The 12,122-nt window shown below is 46.7% G+C and overlaps 6 protein-coding genes across 6 annotated transcripts; 3 read left to right on the forward strand and 3 right to left on the reverse strand.

The window, feature by feature from the left end:
* Nucleotides 1–513: 513 nt before the first annotated feature.
* AGABI2DRAFT_193814 (hypothetical protein) lies at nucleotides 514–1,952 on the reverse strand. The gene is made up of 6 exons (XM_006462647.1): nucleotides 1,760–1,952; nucleotides 1,597–1,698; nucleotides 1,382–1,533; nucleotides 1,051–1,262; nucleotides 850–994; nucleotides 514–798 (listed from the first exon to the last, which is right to left on the reverse strand). Exons 1-6 carry the CDS (start codon nucleotides 1,928–1,930, stop codon nucleotides 591–593), a joined length of 990 nt encoding a protein of 329 aa, XP_006462710.1. The 5' UTR covers nucleotides 1,931–1,952; the 3' UTR covers nucleotides 514–590.
* Nucleotides 1,953–2,011: 59 nt separating this feature from the next.
* Nucleotides 2,012–2,378, forward strand: AGABI2DRAFT_152140 (hypothetical protein; the record flags this gene model as incomplete). Its single annotated transcript, XM_006462648.1, has 3 exons — nucleotides 2,012–2,124; nucleotides 2,173–2,204; nucleotides 2,263–2,378. 3 exons carry the CDS (start codon nucleotides 2,012–2,014, stop codon nucleotides 2,376–2,378), a joined length of 261 nt encoding a protein of 86 aa, XP_006462711.1.
* A 74-nt stretch (nucleotides 2,379–2,452) lies between these two features.
* AGABI2DRAFT_207273 (hypothetical protein) lies at nucleotides 2,453–3,599 on the reverse strand. Its single transcript, XM_006462649.1, has 12 exons — nucleotides 3,549–3,599; nucleotides 3,454–3,499; nucleotides 3,356–3,400; nucleotides 3,220–3,307; nucleotides 3,110–3,167; nucleotides 3,035–3,056; nucleotides 2,902–2,982; nucleotides 2,791–2,849; nucleotides 2,710–2,743; nucleotides 2,644–2,652; nucleotides 2,564–2,589; nucleotides 2,453–2,514 (listed from the first exon to the last, which is right to left on the reverse strand). The coding sequence occupies exons 1-12, from the start codon at nucleotides 3,587–3,589 to the stop codon at nucleotides 2,475–2,477; spliced, it is 549 nt and encodes a 182-aa protein (XP_006462712.1). The 5' UTR covers nucleotides 3,590–3,599; the 3' UTR covers nucleotides 2,453–2,474.
* Nucleotides 3,600–4,257: 658 nt separating this feature from the next.
* AGABI2DRAFT_71939 (hypothetical protein) lies at nucleotides 4,258–6,250 on the forward strand (the record flags this gene model as incomplete). Its single annotated transcript, XM_006462650.1, has 8 exons — nucleotides 4,258–4,318; nucleotides 4,368–4,437; nucleotides 4,486–4,894; nucleotides 4,945–5,067; nucleotides 5,122–5,342; nucleotides 5,395–5,602; nucleotides 5,659–5,845; nucleotides 5,901–6,250. The coding sequence occupies 8 exons, from the start codon at nucleotides 4,258–4,260 to the stop codon at nucleotides 6,248–6,250; spliced, it is 1,629 nt and encodes a 542-aa protein (XP_006462713.1).
* A 720-nt stretch (nucleotides 6,251–6,970) lies between these two features.
* On the forward strand, nucleotides 6,971–8,891 carry AGABI2DRAFT_72545 (hypothetical protein; the record flags this gene model as incomplete). The annotated part of the gene is made up of 6 exons (XM_006462651.1): nucleotides 6,971–7,874; nucleotides 7,923–7,981; nucleotides 8,040–8,160; nucleotides 8,221–8,287; nucleotides 8,357–8,393; nucleotides 8,529–8,891. 6 exons carry the CDS (start codon nucleotides 6,971–6,973, stop codon nucleotides 8,889–8,891), a joined length of 1,551 nt encoding a protein of 516 aa, XP_006462714.1.
* A 210-nt stretch (nucleotides 8,892–9,101) lies between these two features.
* AGABI2DRAFT_193819 (hypothetical protein) lies at nucleotides 9,102–12,039 on the reverse strand. The gene is made up of 14 exons (XM_006462652.1): nucleotides 11,813–12,039; nucleotides 11,751–11,756; nucleotides 11,446–11,697; nucleotides 11,290–11,391; nucleotides 11,222–11,242; nucleotides 11,041–11,172; nucleotides 10,846–10,985; nucleotides 10,736–10,790; nucleotides 10,394–10,688; nucleotides 10,253–10,339; nucleotides 9,743–10,192; nucleotides 9,526–9,693; nucleotides 9,356–9,459; nucleotides 9,102–9,291 (listed from the first exon to the last, which is right to left on the reverse strand). The coding sequence occupies exons 1-14, from the start codon at nucleotides 11,957–11,959 to the stop codon at nucleotides 9,214–9,216; spliced, it is 2,037 nt and encodes a 678-aa protein (XP_006462715.1). The 5' UTR covers nucleotides 11,960–12,039; the 3' UTR covers nucleotides 9,102–9,213.
* Nucleotides 12,040–12,122: the final 83 nt, after the last annotated feature.

Genomic DNA, 12,122 nt, shown 5'->3' on the forward strand with positions numbered 1-12,122 from the left:
GTTTCCAAAACCATCCTATAACACCGTGGACGTTTCCGGAGGGTTTTGGTAAGTATGGTAGTCCTAAATCGAACAACGAAGGTCCTCATTTAACCAAAAAAAAACGATGATCATTTTTTCAGGGGAGCGTTGCTTCTTTGGATGGAAATGAAACAGAATACATTGTTGATTGCGTATGAGTCAAGTTAGTCCCATGTGGCGCGGATCTTGGAAAATAAACGAAATTGGAAAACAGAAGAGTTCTAGAGTTCCCAAAACTCTGCGCAGTTTTCTTTTTCAAATTGAATCCAACCTGTGGCCTTGAGGCTGACATGATCAACAACAAGTTGAAGCTAAATTTGTGCGCATGCATACATATTCATGCAGGCCAGACAAGGTAAACTTTATACCCACACCACAGTATTCCGGGGATCTCTCCCATTTGGCAACTGACAGGCTGCGAGAACTTAGAAATGCGAAACACAAGAGGGTTGACGCCAAGGGTTGGTTGCCTTCCCTCCGCGAGGTGCACGTAAGTGTCAAGAAAGAAACTTCATTGCTACAAAAAGAGAGAAAAATAAAAGAACAAACAACAAATTTTATTACAAGTTTCAATCGGTCTGCATATTATCACCAGCTTCATTTGTAGCCGAACCCGATCGGCGGTCTTTATCCGCCTGTTCTTGAATAGCGCGAAGGAAAGGTAAAATGCCAATACCAGCTTCTTCAGGCAATCCGAAACTACGAACGAAACCGCCTAAAAGGCCAGTTTGAAGTCCTTGATCAAAGCTCGATACAGCTCCTCTAAATTGCGGAGAGCTGAAAATAATAAATCAAATTGATATTCTGGAATAAAAAGATTGAGCGGACCTGATGACGCGTTGTAATGTCTCTGGAGAAGGAGGAATAGGAAGATCAGGAGGAAGATGATGATAAAGTGCAGGTAATAGTTCTGGATGAGAGGAGAACAGTGGCGCGATATTGGTGGGTGAGAGGATATCCGTAAGCGCAAGCTCTAACCCGAATGAGCAAGAAAAAATAAAAGATAAAGATATTAAGAAATGTTGGTACCTGGAAGTGCGTTGGCCATGCCACTTGAAGAACTTTGGCCTTGAAGTGACCCTAGAGCGTTGGAAAGAGCGGCAAGTTGTTCAGGTGTAACATGAAAATCATTTGCATTCCTTGCAACCTGATCTACAATTGAATCTGAAGGACGAGAGGTTGTTGTAGCTGACGTTGTTCTTGCGGATGTTGCAGACGTTGGTACAGTTGTGGTTGTAGATCTGAGAAAAATCGAAATGGGTAGACAAAAACAAAAAACATGGACAGAGTTGGGGGAATAATTGAATTATTTTTATGTTCTGGAATGCAAGAAGCCTACAGTGGGGGGAAGAATACCTACGAGGAGGTAGAAGTAGAAGCAGGAGCTTGGGATTGTGTAGTAGTGGATGAATTAGATGACCATTGGACTTGGTATTCTGGGTCTTCGAGGAGACCGTTTAGGTTATTGACGAATTCTTCGTCCCGGGCTGATGAGGCATCTTGCAACCAGAACTAATAAAGATGCGAGGTTTAGATATTTGGATTATTGAGGTGAGTGTGTGTGTTGTGACGCACGAAATGTCTCTGGTTGGAAGATGAAAACTTGAGGACGTAGACTCTTCCTGAAGCTTGTTCCACCTTGACAAAACTAGCATCGGAAGGAAACAGTATCAAATCCTAATAGAAAAAATTAGAATTTCAAAAATCAAGTATCCGTTAATCGAATCAGCAAACTTACCTCTTCAAGTTGACCTGTCTCTCGATTCTTCCATTGAAAATGCAATAAACCATCTTCACCATTAACAAGTAAGATCGCGCCCTTCGTAGAGGATGGATCTACACTATTAGACGTCTCACGACGAAAAGCTCTTCCCGCTTTGAATGCGAGGAGAATATCGGGTTCTGACATGGGTGAGATGAGGGAAGTTGTAAGAAGGGAACGCGCGTCAGCCTTAATCGGCGTTAACATATTTCCTTTTTCTGATTTGTCATGTCATTTGCGGGATTCAATGTTGAGGATGCCCTGGGCTGGGGAGCTGTCCCTGGCCCTGCTGAAGGGACGGACTTGGTCACTCAGGCAATCAAGAAGGAAAAACTTATCAAGTGTGTTTCTCTTTACTCTGTGTTTCCTCGTATTAAGCATCTTTTTAGAGAAATCCAGGCTAGTCAAGAGGGTCTCCGTGGTTCGTCGTCAAGGTTTACTCCGGCTCTGTCTGTATTCCGACTTTATCTTTTTAACAGCTATGCTTGCAAAGGTGCAGGCTGTACAAAAGGACGTGGACAAGCTCTCATCGGGGAACGAGGTTCTACAGATGTATATCGACAACTTGACACAGCAGATGGCCAAACGACGATAATATTACTGCTGCATCTCTTCAATTTCATATACCAGTTTTTTTCAACACCAACTACTTTTTACAAGCGATAGAATACATGACAACTAGACGTAACCGTTAATGACTTTTCTCGGCCAGCCATTTTAGGATGATATCTCTGAGCAGGAGTGAGAAGCTACGAAAGTGACCATGGGTGAAATACGCACAGATTATGTTGGCTCTTCATAGAACACTGGGTTCAAGGTGATTTAGTTGGTTGGTGGAGTGTATGTATATGGTGGCTCACCGAGTAGCACTGTTTACAAGCGGATGGTGAGTGTCTCGTTGGTGAGTAGAGGACAAGGGTACTCACTGATACAGGCCGGTCGGTAATTTTGTCCAGTTGCCTGGCAAGGTCTCATGAAGTGAAGCTGAAACAAGGACTTGAACTTACAGATCTTTAATGAGCTGCTTTACAGGTACATGTTCATTCAAATCGTTCTTGTTACCCAGCTATTAAAGATGACCGCATGAGGAACGCCGAGTAATACGAAACAAAACATACGACTAATAGAGGGACGCCTGCCAAGGACGATTGAGAGAGCAATTGATGGAGCTCGAATCGGGCTGTATTAAACTTGTCGGACTAGGAGATGGGTTGAGGGCGATAGAAAGCTGAGGCAGAGAGAGTGACGTACGTCTGCCGAGTCGACTACATAACTTGTTGGATAAGGTAAGATGAGGCTAGACGGCTTGTAGGTAGATGTACACACACTATAGCGTCGACTCCATTGCAGTATCGTTCCCACATTGACCTGAATTTAGGCTGGCCTGTGGGGACAGAAAGTTGTATGCAGCGAGGAGAAGAGAAAATCGGACGTACCAGCGACATCCCAGATTTTCATTGTTACATTTTCTTTTCTGACCTTGCGAAAGTTGAAAGCTACGGTGGGTACGACGTCTTCACTCCACTACGGAAGCATTAGATAAGAATAGAGCAGTGAGTGGCTTGCTTGTACTTGGCCAGAAGTGATAACGTTGACAAAAGATGTCTTTCCCGAAGCCTGTTGAGCTGTTTTAGATGTGTGGAAGAGAGACGGGCGAGGAGTAGTATTACTTGGAGCCCGACAACGGCGATTTCTGCTTGTTTTGAGAAGAAGATACTAGGGCGTGGATGAGCAGGAGATTGTAGTAGAGGCATATACTACGCACCCAGAAAGCCAGTGGAAAAAGGAGAGAAAGAGGCCGGCCATTGCAGTGCGCCCGCTCCGCTGCAGAGCCATCGAGCATACTCCCTCAGTCACAGTCACACGACCAAAAATAGCCTCTCTTGCATGAACATCCTCCTCCGTCGCTCAGCTCTCCAACGATCTGCGCGTTTTCCTCCTCTCCGCCGCCTCTTCACGCCCCCAAATGCCACCCCGCTGCCAGCAGGCGCGTTGGCCCGGCTTCTGGAACCTCCGCTTCCAAACATAAAACCTACTGGCAAGGCTCTTTCAACGGCCCACGGCACGGAAGACAACGAACCGTCCGGACTTGAAAAACCCAAAAAAAAGTCGAAGAAGGAGAAGAAGAAGAAAAGCGCCAAGGCGGCGTCAACCCGACCAAAAAGACAGCGAACGACGCTTGATGCCCCAGCAGGAAAAGGCCATACGACACTTGAGGCCACGAAGCCTGTGGAAGCAGGCCAGACGGCGGACTCGAAATCTACTGCTTTTGTGTCAGGTTGGGGTAAGGATGGTACGCGAATCGATTATTGCTACCGCCTGAAAACTAACCCTCCTTAGAGTTAACTCCTTCGTCATTTCCGGAAGACCCCAGTATATTCCAATTAGAAAAGCAGAAATGGATGGATAAACGCGCCAGAGAAGACCTTCGCGAATTGGATAGAATTCCCTTCGAAGACCAGGTGTCTCCCTTGATGTTCGACAGACGGATTGAGGGCGTTCTAAGGCCTGACAAAATGCCGTCTGTCTTGCAAGGTGATTTTGTTCGGCTTTCTTTCGTGAATACTTTACTCAGCTGTCTCAGAGGTTGAACCCCCTTCGCCCCAACTTCCCGTTGCCCAGCTCGAACATAAACTCGACCGTGTTCTTTTCAAGTCAGTCACTCCCTTGTTCGTACATCATCAATTTCTGACTTTTTTCAGTCCTGGGGTACACTGGTTACGAGACTCTCGCTCTCGCGTATACAACTTTGATCCTTACCTACAAGATATCCCTCCCGTAACCGATTTCGCATTCGAACGTCTCCCTGGATTCGTTCCATCCTCATCCGATACAGACATCACCACCCTCCTTCATGACCATGATAAGAAATTTTCAGGATCAACATCATCTCTTTCAGGAATGTTATGCCATATTTATTTTTTAATGTGTGGAGATAGGTTTGTGGATCTAGGGACTTTGAGTAGAGATATGCAGGGGGAGAAACGAAGTTTTACACCCGGCCAGAGAATGGCTGCTTCGGTCGTATTTAATCACAAGGACGGGAGGTATATGATTGACTCGAGTGCTGAGAAGAATGACCATGCCGAAAAGAACATTTTGCTTTGGCTGGTTGGTTGTTTTTGTTTTCAAATTCGAATTAGAGCTAATTTTGGTGTTAGGGGACGTTGCTGGAAAAGTTCTTGACGGTGCCCAAAGAACAGTTTGCTGGATATCTACGCTCAAATACCGATGTAGCACTCCCGGAAAAGAGCACGATGCGAGATGCTTTCCGATTCTCCAAGGTACAGTGTCTATGCTGCTAGATGGATATCAATCGTTGACGCTTATAATACTAGTCCGACAAATTTATTATGCGCTCTCAACTGGATTGTCGTGATCCTCGTCTTCCAGGGACTGGTGTATTCGATATCAAAACTCGTGCATGTATCTCCATTCGATTGGATCTTTTCAATTTTGAAGAGAACTCGGGATATCTCATCCGAAAGCAATATGGGCGATATGAGAGTTTTGAGCGGGAATACTATGACCTTATTCGATCGGCTTTCCTCAAGTACCAGTTGAGTGGGATGCCAAAAAAAAATGGGGCTATTTTAATTTGACCACATCAGGTTCCAAGCGCGTATCGGTAACATGGATGGAGTCATTGTGGCGTATCATAATACCAAGCAAATGTTTGGATTCCAATACGTCCCACTGGAGGAGATGGATGAGCGACTCTTTGGACCTGGAGAAGGTCTAGGAGATCGAGTTTTCAAGGGTTGCGTTGGTATCATGGAGAACTTGGCCGAGGAGATAGTGGGGTGTTTCCCAGGCAAGGTGGGTCGGCTTGACTTTTCTCAAATTAGATATCTTTCTGATATATATCTCCACAGTCTGTCAAGGCGACGCTCGAGACCTTGGAGTTTTCTGGAGTCTTGAACGCGTGGGTAGAACCACTGGAATGGGACGAGAAGGAGGACGGAGAACGACCGATCAAGCAAATCCAAGTGCGAACATGGAGCTATCTAGACTCACAAATTACCAAACCTTATGAGGCATACCGGGAGTGGAACCAAGAATGTAAGTACTTTGTGCCAAGCAAGACTGAATTGATCTGAACACGACATAATGACAGGGTCTGTACGGTGGCAAATAGCCCATCTGATTGCAAGTCAAGCAGAAATAAGGGGAGAATTGATGGAGGCCCAGAACCGACGATCGAGGGCATGGGCGGTACCTTCGGGAGTGGATCCGGAGGACCTGAAGGAGTGGTATGAGAGTTTGAATTTCAGTGGAGGAGAGGGTGGAAGCGAGGTACCTTTTGATCCAGAAAAGTTTTCAGACGGTGTGGATGAGACCCTGGAGTTTTTCCGGCGGCTTGCAAGAGAAGGTCGATTGGAGACTGAGAGGATTCGGGAGTTGGAAGAAGGAAAACCTCGACATGTTCTGGGGCAAACCTGCGAGGAAGAGGGGCTTGAAAAGTAGCTCACACGAGCGAAAAGTCACCGAAAGTATTTAAATATCATAATCAATACATAGATAGATTACTAGACTGTTGGCCCTGGAGGGAAAATGTTGCAAGTTTAGGGGGTGCCTGGGCTGTGCCAAGACTACAACCGAGTAAACTGATGGATTCTTGGTACGAATTCTTTCTTTAGTCAAGCACAAAGTCGCCTTTCTTTCCTCCCTCTTCCTCGAATGTCCTGCCCCAGTCCACCTTCGACGAAGACATTGTCAAAAAAGCGCACGTGGTCCGCTTATATACCGCGCCCGGGAAGCAGCTCTGGTTCAAAATCGTCAAGTAGCAATAGCATTGGCAGTAGTAGTACGACTACTACGACGGCTACCGTCGCTCCTACGACTTTGATCAGCCCGCGTTCGAGCAATGGGTTTAGTTTTGGCAAAAGGCCGGGGAGCAGGTCGGGTGGCATGGTGCCGGCTTTGACGACGCCGCAGGAAGGGAAAGAGCTTGAGCAGTTTCCGCCGATAAACATCAGCTCGAAAAGCGCCCCGAGCAGTCTGAATGCGAGTGCGAACAGCAGCAGCAGCACGCTCGCCCATTCGCTCTACGAGCCACCGCCCTCCCGGCCGTCGTCTCGGCCCAGCACACCCAAACGATGGACGCCGTCGTCGCTTTTGCTGACGTCATCTCCTGAAAACGAGGGGAATCCGGTTTCGCCGCGCACCTCCTCTGAACAGACTCGCATGGCTTCGGGCAAGTCCTACCTCTCCTCCATGATTGGGGGCCTCTCGCTCTCCATCTCGCGCACCAACACTCGCGATAGTTCGTATACTCAGGAGGAAGAGGAGGAACGGGAAAGGGAGAAAGAGCGCGGGCGGGCTATCTCCAAGTCCCACAAACGCACAAAGTCGAGCTCGATTGCGTCTCAAGACACTGAGACTCCGACTACCTCCAGGAGTCGTTCCCGCGCTCGCTCTCAGTCCCCCTTTCTCTTCCGTCGTCGTCAGCGTGACCGCGACCCTTCCCCGGCCATCCAATCTCTTCCCCTCGCCAACTCGGAGACAGACCTCTCCGACACTTCTTCTATCCAACCTCACACCGCCTTTACCGACTTTGGAGATTCTGGTGATGAGACTATTGGCGAGACTGATTTCTCAGACGAGGACGACGGCGATTTTGATGATGTACTGGATTCCGTTACCGAGCGTAACACTGAGCAAAATGCTATCGTAAACCCCGCGCCTGCTCCTGATGCCGTTATTGATGAAGCTGAACCAGACCCCCTCGGCGAGGGTGTCAACGTCGTCGTGCCCCCTGAGCCCTATTTCCCATCCACCCTCAACTCCCTGGATAGGTCCAACACTCGAAACAAGAAGAACCCTCGTCGTCGCAAGTCGGTCAAACACCACGAACCTCTGGCTTTCAAGACTTCTAGACCCATTTTTGAACGCGACAGGTGTACTATCAACGTCCAGCAAGGCGACCCGCAAGGAAAGCTTGGTACGAGGAGGAAGAGGAAGTATGTAGTAGCCAGTGATTTGAGTGAGGAGAGTAAATATGCAGTCGAATGGGGTATCGGCACTGTCTTGAGAGATGGCGATGAAATGTTGGTTGTCACCGTCGTCGAGAATGATAATAAAGGGGAGCGTTTCCTCATTGGGGTGCTTTAGATTGAACAACTTACCTGTGTTCCAGTCGACCCCGAGGTATTTAACCCAAGTGACCGCACTGCCAAGCTGAGAAGCCAGCAGGAGGTGAGTTGCTTCTCGATTCTTTTTGATAAGCCAAGCGCTAAATCATAGCTAAAATCAGCGTCAAGGCTTGGCATATATCCTCGTTCGCCAAGTTACTGGCCTCCTCCAGCGCACAAGACTCAATGTCGTGGTCGCTTGCCAAGCCTGGCATGCAAAAAATGCTCGGCATATGCTACTTGGTTATTTGTTTTTATTTTCTAGCTCATCATTCCTTGGCACTCACATGAAGCCTATATCAGATATTGTGGACTACATCCAACCTAACATGCTTATCGTCGGTTCACGTGGCCTAAGCCAGCTGAGCGGGTGAGATGGGGGGTTGTTGACAAGAAGAGAAATGCCGATAGCTGATTTATATATGGTTTCGTTTCGCAGTATTCTTCTCGGGTCAACATCCCATTACCTCATTCAAGTAAGCCTCTTTCCCCTATATATCACATTAATGGCTCCCGTGCGTTTCATACGCCACAGCGCCGCCCTATGCTTTTATCGTCATTCCGTTCCGTTGTCTTGGAGAATCTGACAGGCTTCTAATACACCCGTTTAGAAATGTTCGGTTCCGGTCATGGTTGCTCGTCGCAGACTTAAACGTCCACCCAAGAAGTCTGCACACCTGAGCACTCAACGTCAACATGTCAAACTCTCCGAAGCAGGTATCGATCGTGTCGCCGCTAGAGTGGATCAAGATGTTCAAGTTATGCGAGAAGAAATGCAAAAAGAGGAGAAGAAGAGAGATGGAGGTCCTGGTAGTAGGGATGATAGGCGAGCTGAGGCTTTGTTGGAAGCTGCTGAGGAGGATGAAGGTGAAGAAGGTGAAGGCAGTGTCAGTGGCGAAAATGAAGGTGGTAGAAGCCTAGAAGTGACTGCAAAACAGGGTGACAGTGAAGACATTGGGAACGTCACCGCTTAGGCTACCTTCCACCCAATAACCGGTCCCAGTCCGAATCCTGTGTCAGTATATCTTTCCTTTCGTTTTTCCTTTGGTCCTGGATGTCACATTATAGTGTGAATATTCGCAAGTTTTTTGAACTTGCGCATGATACAGTCTGTAACTCTTTTTCTTATCACGCGTTCCCTTTGACTGTAACCCTTCCCATCCTTTGTTATCGCCTTTCATATTGTAGCAATTCCTGTGTAGATGAAATGATAAATTTTTCTGCTTTAACACATTGGCACTACTTGAAGTTGAAAGCGAATATCGGAAAGCAATAGATAACACGGAGAACAATATTCTACAGATTAGAAGTGGGATTATCGCCAAAGAGTTCTTTAAGGAATGCATCGCTGTTGGGAGGACGACCAAGGAAAGCCTAGAATTATGAAGATATGAAATCAGGATCGGTATCAATAGTTAAATTAGTGCGGTCGTTTCACCTTCAGTGAATCAAGTTCTTCACGACTGCCGCCTGGTAAGAGGATTTCTTGGCGATAGTGACTGCCATGTTTTGGATCAAGCGGGTCGCCCTTGAACACAGTAGCTTTTAAAAGGGTCAAATCAATATGTTGTCGAAGATAACGGATACCGAATAGAAGCAGGAACGTACCATACATATCAGAGGCGAAGACGAGAGAATAGGTGTAACCATAGTATCCAGCATCATATCCACCTGTGATATGACCAAAGGTACCTTGACCTGGAGCAGCAACTTTATACTTGACAAGAGAAATCTTTTCTCTCAAGTCATTCCACAACCTCGTGTAATCCGAGCTCTCTGTTACAAACTCAATCAACGTAGCAAAGAAAAAACTCTCTCGACTGACCTTTGTCGGTATGGACCTTGTAATCGTACTTGGCAAAGAACAACTGTCTCAAATAAAACAATCCAACGTTCACATATCGACTCTTGATGATCTTCTCAATCAAATCCTTTGCAAGTGGTTCTTTCTTCTCATAATGACTCGACATCCTCTCAAGAACCTTGGGTTCCCAACACCAATTCTCCAACATTTGAGAAGGTGCTTCAACAAAATCACGAGCAACAGATGTTCCATGGAACCTAGCAAATTTGGTTTGGGAAAGTAATCCGTGGAAGACATGACCCATTTCATGGAAGAAAGTCACGACATCATCATGCCGCATGAGTGCTGGTTTGTCGGGAGTCGGTTTCGCGAGATTGGCTACCATCGCAGTTGTCGGGTAACTACGCTTGCCGTCCGCTTTGTCGTAACCTGGCAGTATGGGCCATACCGCAGCATGGGAGTACTTGGCGGCTGAAGAGAAATGGAAGGATACACATCAGACAATATACAGAATGAAACACGTATGCTTACTGCGAGGGAATAGATCCAAGTAGCAGTAGCCGATAAATCCAGACTCATCTTTGGCACCCTTCTCCCAGACAGCAAACTTTTGGACATCTGAAATTGTTCATTAGATTCTTTCTATTTATTTCTTACGAAAGCTATACCCACCTGGGTGCCAAGTTGAGGTCTCGATTTCGATGAACTTAACACTAAGCATGTCCTGGTAGATCTGCAAAATCGTAGGAACGACCACAGAGACGGGGAAGTATTCTTTAACAAGCATATCATCAAGGTCAAGAGTCTCCTCAATGTACTTTCTGTCATAATAGCGGTAGTCCCAGATGTAGAATTCGCCATCGAACGGGTATCCTTTCTGTTCATGCTCTTTCTTTTTCATGGCAAGAAGAGTCTCGCGCTCCTTCATGCCAACTGGGCGAAGCTTGTTCTCAAGATCATCCAAGAACTACAAAAGTGAGGTTCAAAAAACAATCAAGTGGCGAACAAACTCACGTCCTTGATTCCGTTGCCAGATTTGATCATTTTGACTTCGGTGATGAAGTCCGCCCTGACATGTATATGAGCAACGGATAATCCGAAATTTACGACAATGGGGCCTTCACCATGTATCATATCCAAGAATACCAGATATCTGACGGCGAAGTTCGATAGCTCTGTCAAGCAGAGGTACATTAATAGCAAGGCGAGATTCATAGCCTTCCTGAGCACGTTGCCGAGTGTTGGGGTTTTCCGCAAATTTGAACTGGAAGATATTGTTAGTCCATGACCAAGATATATAAAAAGGGAAAAGGGCATACAAGGGGGAAGATATCGGGGGTCTTGTATGTTACGTCGTAGACGTCTTTGCCGTTCTCCGTTCGCTTGGTGAAACCAGAGACGACATCCTCGGGTACACCTTTGAGCTCTTCAAGCGTAAAGGTGACGACGCCCTGTGAATCCAATTAATCTACGACATATGATGGTTGACTTAATCTTTACATTCTCTTCGTTGAAGTTTTTCTATTGAGAATATTTAGCTTCGAACATGGGTATTGAACAATCCTTACACTGAAATCGAGGCAGGTCTTGGACAGTTCTTTCTTTAACTCTACCAATTTTACACGGCTGGTTTCATCAAGAGCAAGACCGGCTCGAGTACCATCGAGGATCTAGCAATATACTTTAGTTCGTGTTCCTCACCACCAGCACTACAGCACTCTTACCATCTTATCAACGAGCCTCTGTTCTTCGGAACTCAACTTGTCCCTTTGGCCACTCTTCTTCAAATTGTCTCGTGCAGCAACCTTAGCCTTGTAGACGTCGACTCTCATCGACGACTCTACACCATAATCGCGTACAAGAGCCTCAGCTTCATTTGAAGCATCACGAAGCTCTTTAGAAGGAGAGACATTTTGGTAAAAAGCGAGAGGTTCAGTGATAGCATCGAGCTTGGTTTCTGCAAACGCGAGTTCAACCTAATTAAATGTGTGAAGATGTAGTAAGAGAAACAGCATAAATGCTAGCTCACAAAAACCTATCAAAAAACACACGTCAAGATATAGCGATGCTCAGAAAGTACGAATAACTCACAGATTCAAAGGTGCAGTTCTTGGGATCGAGAGCAGCAACTTTGTCCTGAAGAGCGCGATCGGCATCAATGGCCTGCTGCGTCAGACGACTGATGTCCTGTGCCGCGTGATCCCATTGAAGCGGACTCTGTGGAGGCGTCAAAGACATATCTGGTGACGAGGCAAAGGATGAAAATATGGATGCAGTTGCAGGGGCGGATGTGCGGAGGAGTCTGGGTGCAGGGGGGAGGGGAAGAGGCGGAGAGAGATATGTTTTTGGGATGTGGGCTCTGGTGATGAGTCCAACGTGACCGGTTATCGATTTGGAGCGG

Source organism: Agaricus bisporus (assembly GCF_000300575.1).
Source record: "Agaricus bisporus var. bisporus H97 unplaced genomic scaffold AGABI2scaffold_7, whole genome shotgun sequence".
Lineage (NCBI taxonomy): Eukaryota > Fungi > Basidiomycota > Agaricomycetes > Agaricales > Agaricaceae > Agaricus > Agaricus bisporus.